At 41.9% G+C, this 18004-nt stretch overlaps 1 protein-coding gene across 1 annotated transcript; it reads right to left on the bottom strand.

Annotated features, from left to right (window-relative positions):
• Positions 1-4930: 4930 nt before the first annotated feature.
• On the bottom strand, positions 4931-8363 carry LOC147419405 (uncharacterized). Its single transcript, XM_086505810.1, has 2 exons — positions 8297-8363; positions 4931-5364 (listed from the first exon to the last, which is right to left on the bottom strand). Exons 1-2 carry the CDS (start codon positions 8361-8363, stop codon positions 4931-4933), a joined length of 501 nt encoding a protein of 166 aa, XP_086361936.1.
• Positions 8364-18004: the final 9641 nt, after the last annotated feature.

Below are 18004 nucleotides of genomic sequence, written 5' to 3'. Positions count from 1 at the left end.
AGTTAGCTTGTTCCACAATCATGCTGACACTGGCAGAAAATGTTTACTTCAATGTAGCAGAAGAGACTACAGCGTATGGCGTATGGCAAAAGCTATGTGATATGTACGAGAAACAAAGTGCTGCTTCTCAGATTTACTGGCTCAAGAAATTGGTGGATTTGAAGATGAAGGAAGGGACAGCCATGTCAAATCATCTGAATGAATTTCACTCAATTTTCAGCCAGTTAACAGCACAGGAGATAGTCTTTCCAGATTCAGTGAAGGCTATGTTTCTCTTAATCACTTTGCCAGACAGTTGGGATACTTTTCGTACAGCGTTAAGTAATTCTGTCGTGCCAGAAGGTCTTACAAGTGCCAATGTAGAAGGCAGCTTGCTCACAGAGGAAGTGAACAGGAAGAACATTGACAAAGGCAAAGGCAATAGTGCTTTGGTCGTTCGAGGGAGACAACAGTTTAAAGAGAAGAAGGGTAAGAAGGCACAAAACCGAAGTAAGTCTCGTGATTCGAAGTCAAAGGATGACATAGAATGCTACCATTGTGGCAAGAAGGGTCACATGAAGCGAGACTGTACGAAGTGGAAACAAGAAAAAGGCAAAACAAAGAGTTATGAGCAAGATGAAAAGAAGAGTTCAGTGAAGATTGAAGAGGTGAATGTCACAGGATCTGGTTCAGACAGTGATTCTGGTATAGCAGCTGGTGACATCTTCCTTACAAGCAATCTTGATTCTGTTTTCTTGACTGCAGAGGATGGACATGCTATGAGTGATTGGATTATCGACTCAGGGGCATCTTTACATGTTTCTCCGCACAAAGAGTGGTTTACATCATATGTGGCTACTAAAGATTATGTCAGACTTGGCAATGAGCAGGTTTGTGACATACTTGGAGTGGGAGATGTGCAGTTGAAGTTTCAGAATGGCTCTTCTTTATGGCTCAAGAATGTCAGACATGTTCCAGCAATCCGAAAGAGCTTGATTAGTACAGGGAAGTTGGATGATGCGGGTTATGTGACAGTTTTTGGGAACAGCGCTTGGAAGATCTCCAAAGGTTCGATGACTGTAGCACATGGCAGCAAGTCAGGAACTCTGTACACTTTACATGTTTCAGAGGTTAAAAACCATGTAATTAATGTGATTGAGCAGCCAAGTGTGTCACTGTGGCATCGTAGGTTGGGACATATGTCAAAAAGAGGAATGGAAATACTTTCTCATTATGGTTATTTGCCTGGCTTTTCATTTCAAGATTTCGAGTTTTGTGAGCATTGTGTTTATGGTAAGCAAACACAGGAACCGCACAGATCAAAGAGGAATCGTAGGGACGAACGGTTAGCTCTTGTACACAGTGATCTATGCGGACCAATGCCTAGTTTGTCACTAGGGGGAGCAGCGTACTTTTGTACATTCATAGATGACTATTCTCGCAAAGTATGGGTTTACTTCTTGAAGCACAAGGATGAGGTGCTCAAGGTCTTTAAGACATTCTTGCAGATGGTGGAGAATCAGAGTGGTCAGAAGCTGAAGTGCTTGAGAACTGACAATGGTGGAGAGTACGTTTCCAAAGCTTTTCAAGACTTTTGTGAAGCAAAAGGGATTAAGCGGGAACTTACTGCACCATATAATCCTTCACAGAATGGGGTTGCAGAACGTATGAATAGGACCATACAAGAGAAGGTCAGAAGCATGTTGTCAAATGCTGAGTTGCCTGATGGATTTTGGGCGGAAGCAGTGGCTACAGCAGTCCATTTGATCAACAGGTCTCCTAGTAGGGTTCTGGATAAGAGTGCAATGGCCGAGATGCTATGGACAGGCAAGGCACCTTCGTATAAGCATCTCAGAGTCTTTGGTTGTGAAGCTTATAGCCATATTCGTAAGGAGTTCAGAAATAAGTTAGAACCAAAGAGCAAGAAGTGTATATTTCTTGGCTACGGAGAATCGGGCGAGATGGGTTACCGGCTTTGGGATCCTGAGTCCAGAAAGCTTATTCGTAGCAATGATGTGCATTTCAATGAAGCCAAGTTTCACGCTAAGCCAGAGAAGACAGAGGAGATCAGAAGAGTTGTCTTCAGGGAAGATGGACCTAGTGCTAGCACATCAAGACAGCATGGTCAGGCTCAGGAACAGCCTATAGTGGCTAGAGAGGCAGAATCAGTTGTGGTGAGACGTTCTGAGCGTGTCTCCAAACCACCTAATCATTATGTGCCATCTCTAAATTATGTCATGCTCACAGATTGCGGAGAACCATCTTGTTACAAGGAAGCATTACAAGTGGTTGACTCGAAAAAATGGCAGTTGGCCATGCAGTCAGAGATGACAGCTCTGCATAAAAACCAGACATGGAAGTTGGTTAAATTACCACAGGGCAAAAAGGCTCTACCTTGTAAATGGGTTTACAGGTATAAGATCACCGCTCATGATAGTCAGCCAAAGTACAAAGCAAGGCTTGTTGCCAAGGGCTTTAAGCAAGAACAAGGCATTGACTTTGATGAAGTCTTCTCTCCAGTGGTCAAGATGACTACATTGAGATGCTTTCTTGCATTGGTTGCTATATTGGATTTGGTGTTGCACCAAATGGATGTCAAGACAGCGTTCTTGCATGGTGATTTAGATGTGGAAATTTACATGCAGCAGCCAGAAGGGTTTGTTGAGAAAGGCATGGAACATTTGGTATGCCAGTTGTTAAAGAGTCTTTATGGCTTAAAACAATCACCGAGGGCATGGTACCATAAGTTCCACCAGTTTATGCTTTCTCAAGGCTACAAACGTAGTGAGTTCGATCACTGTCTATATACAAAGAAGGCTAAGGATGGCAGTTGGCTGATCCTTATTTTGTATGTGGATGACATGTTGATTGCTGGCAAACACTTGGAAGAAATTTCAGCTTTGAAGTCAAAGATGGCAAAATCGTTTGACATGAAAGACATGGGTGAGGCAAGTCATATACTTGGTATGCGCATTGAGAGAGACAGATCAAAGAAGTTGATTTGGTTATCTCAAACAGAGTATATTGACAAGGTTTTGCAACGTTTCAATATGGAGAAGGGAAAGGCATTGAGTGTTCCATTGCCACCATATGTGAAACTTAGCAAACAAGATTGTCCTGTGTCTGAGGAAGAAAAGGCTGAAATGGATAAGATTCCATATGCGTCTGCAGTGGGTAGTTTGATGTATGCAATGATTGCTACACGTCCGGATATTGCATTTGCAGTGGGAGTGGTTAGCAGATATATGTCAAATCCCGGCAAGAAACATTGGGAGGCAGTGAAAGGTATCATGAGATACTTAAAACATACAAAGAGTATGCGCATATGCTATGGTAGTCAGGATTTGAGTGTCAGAGGATACACTGACTCAGATTATGCAGGAGACTTGGATAAGAGGAGATCTACATCAGGCTATGTCTTTACATTGGCTGGAGGTGCCATATCATGGCGATCTCGATTACAAGATTGTGTTACGCAGTCTACTACAGAAGCTGAGTATGTTGCAGCAAATGAGGCATGCAAAGAAGCTATTTGGCTTGGTAGATTGGTTGCAGACTTGGGAATCAATGCAGATATGCCAGAGTTATATTGTGATAGTCAAAGTGCTATACAATTGGCAAAGAATCCAGTGTTCCATTCGAAGACTAAGCATATTGATGTGAAGTATCACTTCATTAGGGAAGTACTTGAAGACAAGCAGATACAACTGCTGAAGATCCACACCAAGGACAATCCTGCTGATCTACTCACAAAGGGACTTCCAGGAGAGGGCTTTGTGCATTGTCGTGAGTTATTGGGCATTGGATAGATGGCAGCCATGTAAATCTTTGTACATTTATGTTCATAGATTTACAGTTACTTAAAGTGCCACATTGGACTTTAAGTGGGAGGTTGTTGGGATTAAAGCCCAAGTGGCCTCTTATGCGGATATGGCCGCCCGCCCGCCTAACTCACTTACCTCTAACTCTTTGTATATACTAATATATTCTTTGTGAATACTAAGGATTTGGGAGATAACCCTTCTAACAGATCTCTGCGTACTGTACTGTGTAAGCTCACTGTGTGTGTGTGTGTGTGTGTGTGTGAGAGAGAGTCGACCCACGCTCCGCTCCGCGACTTCACTCATGACTTTACTATGGAGGCTTGTGCTCCATATAAACACATTAAAGAACTGCAGGCACCAGTCCAAAAAAAAAAGGATGTCCTTGTGACAGAACACCTGCTTATCAAGTACATCGTATTTTAGCATTTCATCTACATATGCCGGGGGCTTTTCACCAAAACGAGGCTCTACCAGTGCCACCAAAAGACCGTTCAGGTCTAGCACCAGAGCCCTTTTTTCATCACATAAACGCTTAGGCATTCATATTGGGTCTGGTAGAGGATACCATTCATAAAAAATAACCGGCCCACTTGGGTGCACATAATTTAGGCGCTCAATAATACTACGGGCAAGCTGTGAATATCGTTCAAGGCATTTTTCAATCTCCATTTTCTGTCTCCTTAACTGCCTTGCTTTGTGGACTCTCCATCTCTGTAATTTCTACCATTGCATGGCCGCAGTTGCATCAGGCATGACGATTAATGCCTGTTTCTCTTCCTCTACAGGAAAACCGCAATACGAAATGAACAAGTTAAAAAAAAAAAACCGCAAAAATTATAATAAACTATTACAATGAACTGCTGCTCAGATTTATATTACACAAAAATACATTTTCATTGGAAAACAAAATGCATATCAGTTACAATACGCATTTGGGTTTCAAAATGGTCTAGCATATACAGTGAAGGGCACAACCGGGTAGGGAGCAATAAGTCTTAACACAATTTTTTGCAAGCTCTTGAGCGGGTGGCTTTCTTTTCACCTTTGTAGCTTTCAACCTTGTCCGAACCACAGGCTGTGCTTGCAATGTCTTCGGGTACCTCTTCAAGGCCAACTTTTCTTTTCAGCTAAGCTTTACGCAAAAAACCCTCGAGAGGGCTGTTGTCACCAACTTCTTGCTCATCTTCTATGTTGTCATTCTTCAAAGTTTCCCCTGAGCCACTAGCCACTGTCTGTTGAGAAGCTTCCGCTTTGTCAGTTGCAGAAGGCATCGCTGGCACACGAGGAGCCATGACAAAAAAATCATCTTCTTTTTCATCTTCTGAGTTCTTGCTCACATCACCGCCTTCCTTCGTTGTTTTCATGCTTTCATTTGGCATCTGTTGGGAGCCCTCATCCACCCCTTCACTCCTTGCATCCAGCTCAACACCCTTCTCCGTTGAAGGGTTCTCACTTGTATCCAACTCATCACTCTCCTCGATCGAAAGGTCCTCCATTATAGCCTTTCCCTTGCCCTTAGTGTCATGCACACCGCCCGCAAAACGGAGGGACTGCCACAAGCCTGCAACAAAAAACGTGGATTAAGACTCATATAAGCATGTCATGTACGCTAGAAAATGTTTGATATGCTGTGACTATGTGTGCGGCCTGGCATACATTGGAATCCATTATGCTGACAAGCCCAGTATGCTAATTCGAATTAGTGAGTATGCTAACTAGCATATCCAGTATGCTAGTTTGCATTTGGAGATGGTAGCTTACTTACTAGATTTTCCATTATGACAGACTTACTCTAGTCTGTACACTAAGCACAAGTATGCTAATTAGCATACAAGATATGGTAATTAGCATATCCAGTCAACACACTCAGTATTCTAATTAACACTGTGGGTATGCTAATAAGCACACCCTGTACGCTAAAAGATAGTCCTTGTATGCTAACTACTAGCAGTCCCAGTATGCTAATTAGCATATCTAGTATGCTAATTAGCATATCCAGTATGCTATTTAGTATTTCCAGTATGCTATTTAGCATATCCAGTATGCTAATCAGCATACTTAGTACGTGAATCAACATACCCAGTATGCTAATTAGCATACTCAGTATGCTATTTAGCATATCCACTATGCTAATTAGCATATCCAATATGCTTATAAGCATATCCAGTATGCTAATCAACATACCCAATATGCTAATCAGCATACCCAGTATGCTAATCAGCATATACAGTTTGCTAGTTAGCATTTGGATATGGTAGTTAACTTACTAGATATGCTAATATGCCAAACTTACTCTAATATGTACACTGAGCACAGAGTATGCTAATTAGCATATCCAGTTAACACACTCAATATTCGCACTGGGTATGCTAATTAGCCTACCCAGTGTGCTAATTAGCATACCCAGTGTGCTAATTAGCATACCCAGTATGCTAATTAGCATATCTAGTATGCTAATTAGCATACTGGGTATGCTAATCAGCATACCCAGTATGCTAATTAGCATACAAGATATGATAATTAGCATATCCAGTTAACACGCTCAATATTCTAATTAACACACTAGGTATGCTTATTAGCACACCCTGTACAATCTTACCAGATGTTGGTGTGATTGGATGTCTTTGCCCTGTGGGTTTCCAACACCATTCTTGTGGTATCCTTTGCTGGGAGGTCACAGCTCTACATTTTGTCGACAAGGAGCATGTAGCTGCAAAGCAGTGAAAGTGGTACCTATGCCCACAGGGCATCTTGACCGTGGCATTGGTTCCCTTTACTTCAAGTGGCAAATTGCAACCACTGCACGGGTTGATCATCGTCCCATCGCATACCCCTTCTATACTTTCTGTAAAAGTGCCCATAGCCATATTACACAGGGTAGTGGGAATGGAGGAGCCTTGTAGCATCTTGATCATGTGCATTAGGAGCTGCAATTGACCTTCACATGCATTCACTTTTGCTTCCATAACCTCCACATTAATCTGCACACCAAAAAAAAGAGGAGCATGGTAAGTACATAGGTTTTTTGTGCACATATTTCAATCATATGGTGGAAGCATAAAAGTCACGCACTTACACGCTAACAAGTTGAGTCAGCAACAAGAGTATCCTCACTATCAGGAAATGTCAAACCTTCCAATGTCTCTTTAAATGTCTCTATTTTTACTTTACACTCTAGTTCCCTCTTTGCATCCACATTGTCGCTCTGTAGTAACCTCTGTAATTCATTTTCAGCGTCGTGAAGCTTTTGTCTCATAGCAAGCACAATTGGGGTGACCCTAGCATTGCTTGCTTGGACAACCCTCGCAGCTTCAAAGTCTGATTTTGCAGTTAGAAGATGTTCTTTAGCATCTTGTAGTTGTTTGTTGAGAATTTCAGAGGCAGCCTTTATGTGCTGCAAATCCTCAACGCCAAAAAATGGCAGGCTTTCAGCCTACTGGTGAGTGCTGTGGCGAGAGATGGGTGTCTCCTTGGTATACTCCTTCATTTCAGCTTGCACCTCCTCAATGTGTTGACATACATTGCGCATTCTCCACTTTTCGACATGGGCCTCGTAGTACCCTTTCTCTCGGAGGTCCTGCAAATGTTGGACAGCGAACTCAACCCAATTGAATTGCATGGCTGAGCTACTTGCAATTGCCGTCGAGCTGAATTCTTTTACAAACCCCTTGGCGAATGCAGAGTTGATCTCCATGTTTTTTGGGGGCTTCTGGTACACCTTGTAATGTAGCTGCATCACCTGGCCGAACATATCAGTACGCAAACAACTGCATTTAATGCGATAGTGACTACGATTCTTTGACTCTCTGAAAACATTGAACCACTCCACATCACTGATCTGATCCCACCTCACTAGTTTGGGGTTGGCACCAGCCAGGGAGAGGCCATGAACATCATTGAACTCTTCTGTTGTAATACAGAACTTGCTCTATATTGGGACTATAAACTTTGGAGCTTTCCATCGGCCTACACACCCCCAATGTCACAAGATTGGCAGATTTTTCTATTTGTTGGTAGGTAAAAAATAATGTAGCCAGGAGTGTGTTAACAGTAGGAAAGTGCAGTATTGAGCATTCCTTCCAATTTCAAAATTCAAATCAAACACTGGTTTGTGCTTCTTGAGCTAGAATTTGACTTGAGCGATTGTATTTCTTGTGACTATTCACAAGATGTCCTACTGCTAAAGACGACATCAAGGGAAAACTCTCCAGCCAAGACAACACCAACAACTATCCTCACAAATCATAATGAGGTAGAGAGAGAGAGAGAGAGAGAGAGAGAGAGAGAGAGAGAGAGAGAGAGAGAGAGAGAGAGAGAGAGAGAGAGAGAGAGAGAGAGAGAGAGCGAGAGAGTACCTGAGTCATCCTTCCCCTTTGTATGCAAGGTCTTTGCCATTGGGGATGCTGGGGAATCAGAGAGCTTCACCCTTTTTCGGGGTGGAGAAGAAGCAGAAGAAAGTTCAGCCCTCGACTTTGTTTTTGGTTCTCTCTTACCTTTGGCCCCTACGCCCCGCTTCTCTCCATGCATGTTGACTGCCCCACTCCACTTCTCTCCATGCATTTTGACTGCCCCACTCCCCTCAGAGTAACACTACGTAAATGGTCAGGAAAGTGGATTCAGAGTGGTCCCCCTATTTTGAAATATTTGATGGATTCCCACACATTTGAAAAGTTACACGCTCATTATGCTTACAAGATATGCTTGTTGCCACATGATAACTAGCACAAAAAGCATGACAAGTTAACATGCTTACACCCTATAGTCTTCACCGGTAGATTCAAGAGTGAAGAGGGGCATCAGGTGGAGTTGCAACTCCTACCCAAAGAAGTATATGATGTTTCCACCAAGCCAAAGACCAAAGAAGCCAACCGCAGTCTTGGACTCAGAGACTTCTACGAACAGGAGCCTTGCGGAGTGGATTTTTAGAAAGCTTACTAGCTTCTATTCACAATTAAAGAAGACGTAACCACACAGATATCTAATACTCAGGGAAACAAGGTCGAAGTGGTCATCACTAAAGATATAGTGGCAGAGGTACTCAGACTGCCTACAGAAGGAATGACCATGAGAGCAAGAGACAGGAAAATAGCAGAAACCTTTACCAAAGAGATAGTCGCAGCTACCTTCGTAGATTGATTCACAAACAAGTGGAAGAGCCAGCCAGATTGTACCATCAGCACTTCCACTTCTTGGCAAAAAGGCCACCATGGTACACCACACCAAATCACGCGGTTGCCACCACATTTACCCAAGTTCTAAAGTCAACAACCAGGCAACTAGTGGACCACGTGCTGTATGTCCTGGCCACCTTGAAGGGCACCAAGAAAGAAGGAAAAATCACTTACTTGGGTACGCCAGAAGTCTTGACGAGGATAGCATACCATGCCATTGGCATGGCTGACAATTTACCACCTGCTCTTGATCAAAATACATGGATATTGGCAGCACAACCCTCTCCAAGAGCTACAAGGTTAGGAAAGAGATCTTATAAATCCGATAAAGAATCAGCTGACAGCTCACCGGAAAGGCACAACAATGAGAGCTCTGATAACGAGGAAAAGAGAGCTCATAGAGAAGAGCCCGCACAAAAACAAGCTCTCTTTGAAAGAGAGAAACAGGCCTACCAGCGCAGTAGACAAGCACAAGGGAAGGACCCAGAGAAATGGGTGCCTACTGGACTTAAAGGCCCAAGAATGAAGCATCATACAAGAAAAGAGGCTGAAGAACCGACAGAGAGATTGGAAAAAATGTTTCAAGAAGCTAAAGCCCTCAAGCCAAAGGAAGCAGAAGAAGCGGCAAGGAAAGCCAAAGTGGCAAAGAAACACAGACAAGCTGAGGAGACAGCGCGAGAAGAAGTACAAGAACAAGGTTATGAGTCTCCTAGACCCACCTTACCACCTACAAAGCAACAGGACCACCCTATGCCAAGCCCACCACCATCACCTGCGGGCAAATCCACCAATAAAGAAGTGGAGCCTAAGAAAGAGATAGAATCTAAGTCCACTAAAGAAACAAAATCTGCACAAGAGGCTAACCAACACGAGAAGCAAAAAGAGAAAGAAGCAGAGCTAGAACAAGAGAAAGCCGACGAAGCTACTCAAAAGCCTGAAGAGCAAAAGGCAAGTGAATCTACACAAGAGGTCACTGCTACACAAGAGCACCAACAACAGAAAGAACGGAGCCAGAGAAGGAAGTGAGCCCTGTACTTGAAGAGACTACACAGTCTGGGCCATCACCCTCTACTTCCACTCGGCCAGAGCCACCGAGGCAACAAGGCCTCAGGATGACAAAGAGAAAGACCAACCCTCTACCTCCACGCAAGAAGAACCAACAACTATGACGCATCAGAAAGACAAACATGAGGCTGCATGCACATCCACTCAGTTGGCAAGACAGAAGGATTGACAGCCAAATGACGAGGTTATACTGCAAGTAAATGAATATGCAAGGTTGATGCAAGACATGACGAAGAGACTCCGTTCAGCAGCACTTAGCTGCAGCACAAAGGCCAAAGAGCTCGAGATGGTGATTGACGCTCTCCAAGGAGAGTTAGAAGACAGGATGATTGTCATCACCGATCTTCAGAGGAAAGTGCAAGAGATGAAAGCAGAAGCTCAACAACATCAGCTAGCTAGAGATAGACAGCACAAAGAAATGGAGGTGTTAGGTGATCTACTCACCAAGTTATCCGATGCTTGCAAAGCAAAAGACGAGCAGCTGACAAAAGTCACGAATGAACTTCTTACAAAATCCCTGTCAGCTCAAAAAATTCAAGTGCAATTGGATGTTGCAAATTCCTCTTTACAGTACTCTGAACAACAAATCAATAATCAGGCAATCTTCTTACGGCAAATAGGAAAAAATCCAGTTGTGGCCTCAATCAAAGGGACTGATGAAGTGAAAAAGGCACTAGAAAAGAAAAACAAAGACCTTGAGTTAGAATTAAAACCGGAACAATCACAGTGCAGGGACCTGGCATTGATGCGGGTTCAAAGAGAAGAAGAGCTCCTAAAGAAAATAGCAGAGTTCAAAAGAGTTAACCAACTCCTCAGAGATGGAAAGCTAGAAACGCAGGATGAGGCAGGCACTTCAGAGCCACCGCAGATAGAAATACCCTTAGTCTCATTTGCTGAGTTTGAGACACAGTCCACAACAGAGCCGAGTGGTGAAGAGGATTTTCAGATTAACATCACAGATGCAGACACAGTGCCTATGGTCCAATCAAAAGCTGAGGAGGACGCACTGAAAGAGAAGATCACCCAAGAGGTGGATGAGTAGTGGAAAGCCGCAATGGATTGGGAGTTGAGAGTTCTACACTCTGTCAACGTCACTCAACTCACTCTCAATCAGATCAATGCACAATGACATCAACAATCCCTGCCATACCCTCTTATCAAAGTGGATTACTACAAGTAAAAGAGAGGTTGTACAATGACATGCAAGAAAATGGCATACATAAAGACCACCCAAAGTGGAGGTTAAGCTGGTTGAACAAGAATCCGCGATAGTTGATTCTGTTCACAAGAGCACCTGTAGCCCTGCAAAGAGATCCCACATTTTGTCATGTACCCAGAGTAAGGACATGGCAAGAGCATGAGGCACTGACAAAGAAGCAGGCAACCTGGTTGAACTACCCCAGACTGCCAGCTCCAGGGAAAGGACAAGCAACAGAGAAATACATGGTGAAAACCCTAAGGGGCGCCATGCCATGTCTTTCTTCAAGAGTCTACCGGATCTCTCCTGCGCAATGCTATTTAAAATCTGCAGAATGTTGCTCACAGGCATCCATGTTTTTAATGAGCCTGAGCAAGCAAGAACCCCGTGGATGTCATTCCTCAAGGGAAATAAGGGGTTATGCTATGATATGAGTGGTCAACCTTTGGAACAAGTCCTTTACGGCTTCTATGCCAGATGTAAGCAATATCTTGGAATTTGAGGAAGCTTTCTACACTGGATTCTTCACTTGGCGAACGAAGATCTTTGCACCAGTGATCAGCAACCTCACATCCAGATTTGTAGGCTACTGAGTGGTGGAGCTGAAGAAAAAGGTGACCATGCAATTTCTGCAAGTGCCAGACAAAGAAAGAAAAATTAGATACCAAAAGACTCGAATAAACTCTGTAATTAATGAGCCATGGCTACAAGCTTTCAGATTCTATCAGCCAGTCATTTCTCAGCTTTGGTAGAACTCCAGATTATTAGTTTTGACCACCCAAAAACCTTGGCTAAGGTATAAAAGCCAATTTTTATAAGTTTTTGGATACGAAATACACAGCATGAGCTAACGGCGCTCACTCCTCTCTTTTTCACGCTTCCTACTCTCTCCCCAGTTGTCACATTGCAATTGCGTTTGTTGCATTGTAACCACAGGTAAGAGCTCTACGCATTGACGTAAGCAGTTAATAGTATTTTGTAGCTTTTGGCGCCGCCGACCCGCGGCCTAATTTCATCATAACTAGGAATTTACACTTTTAAATCAAAACCTAAGCATAGGCGGGGTATTGGGGCATCATTGCTAAGCATCCCGGGGGATTCACTCTATAAAGTAAAATGGGACGCCACCTGCGAGCGGACAAATTTGATAAAACCCCTATCTACGACTCATACTAGGGAATTTGACCCCCCTTTCTATGCTTATATGACAATCAATGCAAAAAATTATCACGCCCCTATCTTACATGTAAAATTTAGGTCTCACATGATCTAACTTAGTAAAACTAATCAAAGAGCGTGTAGCATAGTGACTAGCAACGTACTAAGGAACCACTTATGTTGATAACAAGATTTACCCTTAATGTGTCTTAGTTTGACTTTCGAACTATGTACCCGCTCAACTTGCACTCTAGCTACTCGTTCAATTCTACCCCATCTAAATTACTGAAAAAACATGGTTATAAAGATATGCTAGTTTGCTTGCATAAATTTGTATCTCTACAAACTCTTTATAGCCTTCATCCCTCATCAAATGAACTATAATCACACAAAACAAGCAATTGATACAAAGCAATGTTACTTCTTGCATGGATCTTTGTAACTATTAACTCAAAAGTTGAAGGGTAGACTCTTTTGAAAAGCATGATTTTGAAAAAAAATTCCTTTCATTTTTCCCTTTTGTCAACCCCCCCCCCCCCCCCCTCCCAACCAATAAATATGATACCCCCTCCCTTATTTTTAAGCTTGGAAGATAAATTATTAGGGGCCCACCCCTAACTTATATGCTTATGTAACTTGTAAAAAAACCCCCCTCCCTTGCACTTATGTGGTGCGGCAAGTTTTCCATGGTGAATCCCCCGGGCTAAGCATTTAGATGCATTCTAGGTCAAAAACAACTAAGTCAAAGATCCACTGTTGTTAATAATTGCGATTTTGGAACTTGACCTAAAGTGGGATTTGAGACCATAAGCATGTGTGCTTAGGTCTTATAAACTTTTCGTATAAGTCTCATTATGTTTGGATGTCATTTGATGCTATAATGGATGTGATTTGTTTGTCGATGAGCGATTGGCTTTTGGTGATTTCAGTCACTTGAGTGTAGCTTGAGTTAGATGCGAGTTGTTAGTTGTTTTCTGAGATATTGACACCCTCTTGTAGCCTCTATGCACTAGTTGAGTCAGCTTCGTCCCATGGATTGACAATTTAATCGTGGCTCTCGTTAATACTGCAATAAGATAGGATGGTGAGGTTAGACATGCGTCCCACACGTGCATTCATGGGGTATTAAAAAAACCCCTCTTTTATCATGCTTGAATTAATAAAGTGACCCCTTATTTTAGGAAAATTTTCCAAAAGTGAATATTAAAACCCTTTGTTTTAATGTGTCTATGTTAAATTGCCTAAAGTTTCCATATTTTAAAACCCCTCCTTTTGAACTCACGTTACCCCGAGGGAGAAATCAACTTGAATGTTATGGTTAATGGATTCTCTTGCCCACATGCTTTCATATGCATAGTGGATGAACATATGAATGAAGACTTAATCTTGGGAGTTCCATGGATGCAGACCTATAAAGCAATTCATGATTGGGATACCAAAATTTTCGAGCTTACACTTGAATGAGGACAGCTTAAGGTGCCATTTTCATGCACCAAAGAAGAGTGGAAAGAAACTCTCACTGATTCCAATCAAAGAAGCAAGAGTCATCCGTCACAATTACAGTTGTGGCTTCACTAAATACTTCTTCTTATCAACCTATCATGCAAGGAACCAAGAAAATTTGGATACCAAAAAGCCAACTCATGAACCAATATTAGCAAATTTGAGTGCCTAAAAAGTTGCTACACACTACCAACATGCCTACTGTGAACCACTCCTACCCACCTCAACAAAGGAGACTGCCCTTACAAACAACAAAGTGGGTTTTGAAACCTAAGTATAAAGAGGAAATCACAAACAGAGAATGTTGTAAGAAGGTTGTCATGGCAAAGCCTACAACAATCAGGTACAAATGGGTACCAAAAGTTAAACCATCATCCATAATGGTGGCCATAGATTCTAGTACTTCTACAAAAACAACTACATATCGCACAATCAAAGAACTCACTCAATTGCTACAAGATTTACTCTTCAAGAGAGTTCAAACACATGCATTAGGAAGAGAATGGGGTCTAGGAGGGCCTCTTTATTTGGCAGTTTAAGGAAGTCAAACGTTAAGTATTAAAAACGTAATCAAATGACGGCTTTTGAATTCAAACAGGCAAAATGGGTAGTTTATTTGAATTCAAATTTCCCCCCCAAAATGGAATTTAATATCTAGTGGGTAAAACCATATCATGTAGCATATCTATGGAAAGAGCTCAATGTATAGATTGCAGATGTATGATCTCCACTCAAATCAGAGATCATATGTGGGAGTTATGGAAGGTCAAAAATCATAAAATTGTCCACCTCCTTTTTGAGACAAAAGGTGTATCCTTTGACCACTCTTACACATCTCTTACACACCCACCATTCTTGCACACATAGCATACACCTATTCGTCAAAAGTTAATCACCTCTATAAGCTCATGGCTAATAAAGAGGCCCTCCAACATCCCATCCTCTTGTTAATGGATACCTTGCCATCAAAAACCCTTGAGTGCAATACTAGAGACCCACCTCTTGCACATCATAGCATGTTTACATGCATTGACATCAATAGCATTATAGGGCTACTCAGGGCCATGCATAAACACGACTTTCTAGCCCATGCACTGCACAACCCGGACAACACTCTGTCGTCTTGAAGGACTTGAGCAAGGAGAGTGGGAGAAATTCTGGATTTGGACCCAAGCATGTAAATCTGGAAGAGAAAAAGGGCAATGTTTTGAAGTAATTGTGTGTTAACGCGCGAATTTTTTTGGGAGATTAGATGATATGCCCTAATAATCAGATGAATCAAAAGTGCAATATGATAACCCCTAGGTGTGCATTATATTGTACATACATGCCAAAAGACAAAAAATAATGCAATTCTTACTTGTATGGTGTGTTTTTAGGCCAAAATCATGATCAAAATGCAGCAATTCACAAAAATATGGCCAAATAATAATATTAGAAGTGTTTTCATAGTTTTGAGTGTAGAATGGAATTTTTTTTAGTAGTTTAATTAATTTCCTTGAATTTTTGCTGATAAAAGTTAATAAAAGCCAAAATAAATAAGTAGGAATGTCAAAATTGGATTCTGACATCAAACACCAAATCTCGAAGCTCAATGGAAAGGTCAAAACATTTGAAGCAATTCTGATCAAAAAACTTGACGGCCACTCTGACTCACTAACCGTTTGGGACAAATTGCGACAGAAAGGTCCATGGATATCGGATTTCAAAAAATTTGATATGGGAGTATATTGTCTACTCAGCTCAATGGGTAGGTATAAGACGGGGGGTGTCAAAAAAATCCAAGTCCCTTAGGCATTCTCGCCTTTAGAGAGAGAGCTCCGATTTGTGGATTTCGGTGATCTTCCACACGCTCCTACGCACCATCTGCCAGCTCTTACTCACTCTAGCCATGAGGGATAAGTTCCTAATTGTGCTTAGAAGCATTTTCATTATCACTTTGCCGACCACACAGGTTGTAGGGGGCACCGCAACACAAGACAATCCGGGAACTTTTGGGAACAAAAACACTAACACTAGCCTTATTAGACATCCAAATTGCACCAAACTTGAACCATAGGCTCATCACTAGTGGGCTCAAAGATGCACAATACGCCAAAAAAGATGACCTAGTATCTTTGGCGTGTCGAAGATAAAGGGGCTAGATCTGGACCAAATTTGACGTATGTGTTGAGGCAATCATGTTGGGGAACTTTGGAGAATTAGGGGTGCATTGAAGTCCCAATCATCAAGATAGGGCAAAATGACCATATATTCATCGTAAAGCAATATTTTGCACCACATTGCAAAATATTGATCCGTTTGACTTCAAACTTAAGTGGGGCAATCTATACATTACATTTGACCTTTATTAACCTTTAGTGGGCACAAATCTACTTCCTAATCACTCAAAGTCAATCTTGGCTCAAAAGAAAACCATCAACTTCATTGGGAGAAACATCAAGGACAAGAAACACAACCAAGTCATAACTCACCATAACTAACATAGTAGAAGCTAGATAGGGCAAGATTAGGGCCTAAGTGACAATAAAATGTAGATTTTATCTTAGGCACGCCAAAGATGATTTGCTTGGTTGGAAGAACTTTTTGCACATATTTTCGCATGAGCATGATCCCCTTACCCATCACAAAGCCTACATCACACTGGTTCATTTTTCATGCATAGATCACCCTAAGATGCAATCTTACGCACCAAAGAGACTAAAAGTGGCCATAACTGACTGTTAGCTTTTCAAATGAGCCCAAACTTCATGAAGCACCAAGATTCAACCCTACAAAGTCAATCAAGTTGACATGAGCTCAAAATGACCCAAAATCAGCCATATCTATCTTAGGAGCACCTAAGATAGAAATATCATTAGGAGGACTTGACTTGTCCTCTCTGGACACAAAAATCTTCATAGGGCTCAAATAAAGTACCTTGCCAAGTTTCATCAAGTTTGGTACATCATAACTCCATCATTCACCAAAATCTCTAAAAGTGGAAAAAGCGGACACAAAATTGTCCATAACTCTCACCACAAGTGTCCAAAATCCATCAAACTTCATGCACATTACCTGCAACACGTACGCACTGTATGCATTCAATCTTACAACATCTGCATGTTAGGCATGCCTACGATAAAGTTTGCTAAAATTGTACTTTTTAGTGATCTTCGTTGCTTTACTCGCTTTTCTAGTTGTTGGTAATTGTTGGAACTGGTCTGACCACCAAATTTGATGATATTATGTCAGGTTCAATCTCATATACTTCAAAAAGCTCAAAAGAAGAAGATCATGAAAGAAAAACTAGCCGAGCTTCGCCCATATCAGACAGAGGAAGAATCACTAAAAGAGGCAAATATCACATGGCTTTCCAAGGAACAACTAGAGAGTCAACATGTTACCATTTACCATGGCACATTCAAAAGCGCAAAAGGATCCAGAGTAGAAGTCAAAATGATTTCAAATGAAGAAGAGGAGGAGTAAAGTTCTCTCAAAAAGAAGAAAAGAGAGAAAGGAAAAGTTAAGGTAGATGATGAAGGACCCAAGAAGAGGCCAAGATCTATGGCACCAATAGAGGAACAGAAAGGAACCAGCTGAAAAGGTGGCAAGGGTTGAGAGGGAAGCTACTACTTTTGAGCTTGAAAGAGGGCTGAAGGATGACTTTGAAAAGAAATGGAAACCCTCGTCCAAAAATTTCAAAGTTCGATCAAAGAACCCTATGTACAATATGAATGATGGTCCTATGGCGGGGTTAGAACATTTCTATCAGCAAGAAGAACGTTAAAGAGAGCAAGAAAAAGCACAATACAAAGAGCAAACGCAGTCTAGAGAGGACTCACCTCCAGAACAAGCAAGCGCTGAAGAAGCGTCACACTTTACTCCTCCAATAGAGCAACCACAACAAGAGGAAAGTGCTCCAAATTCTTTAAATGTAGAAGCACAGATGCAGCCTACCGAGGAGCCTGAAAAGGAGCAAGTAGATAAGCTAGATGAATCCCTCCCAACACAGGCTTAGGACACACAAACGGATCAACCTAAAGTGAGCCACTCAAGAAACTTGAAAATTCTAGACGACATTGATGAGTATGCATAGTTTGTGTATGATGTGGTAGATAAAATGA

Source organism: Adiantum capillus-veneris, chromosome 29, assembly GCF_014529385.1.
Source record: "Adiantum capillus-veneris isolate H3 chromosome 29, ASM1452938v2, whole genome shotgun sequence".
In the NCBI taxonomy this organism is placed as follows: Eukaryota; Viridiplantae; Streptophyta; class Polypodiopsida; order Polypodiales; family Pteridaceae; genus Adiantum; species Adiantum capillus-veneris.
Note: the sequence above shows the minus strand (reverse complement) of the source record. Positions and strands in the feature narration are given on the sequence as shown.

Excerpts from the sequence above, each read along its gene's own strand:
- LOC147419405 (XM_086505810.1), bottom strand. The coding sequence starts at position 8,363 with ATGCATGGAGAGAAGTGGAGTGGGGCAGTCAACATGCATGGAGAGAAG. Across the intron at positions 5,365-8,296 it reads GCGGGGCGTAGGGGCCAAAG|GCTTGTGGCAGTCCCTCCGT; the intron begins GTAAGAGAGAAC and ends TTTTTGTTGCAG.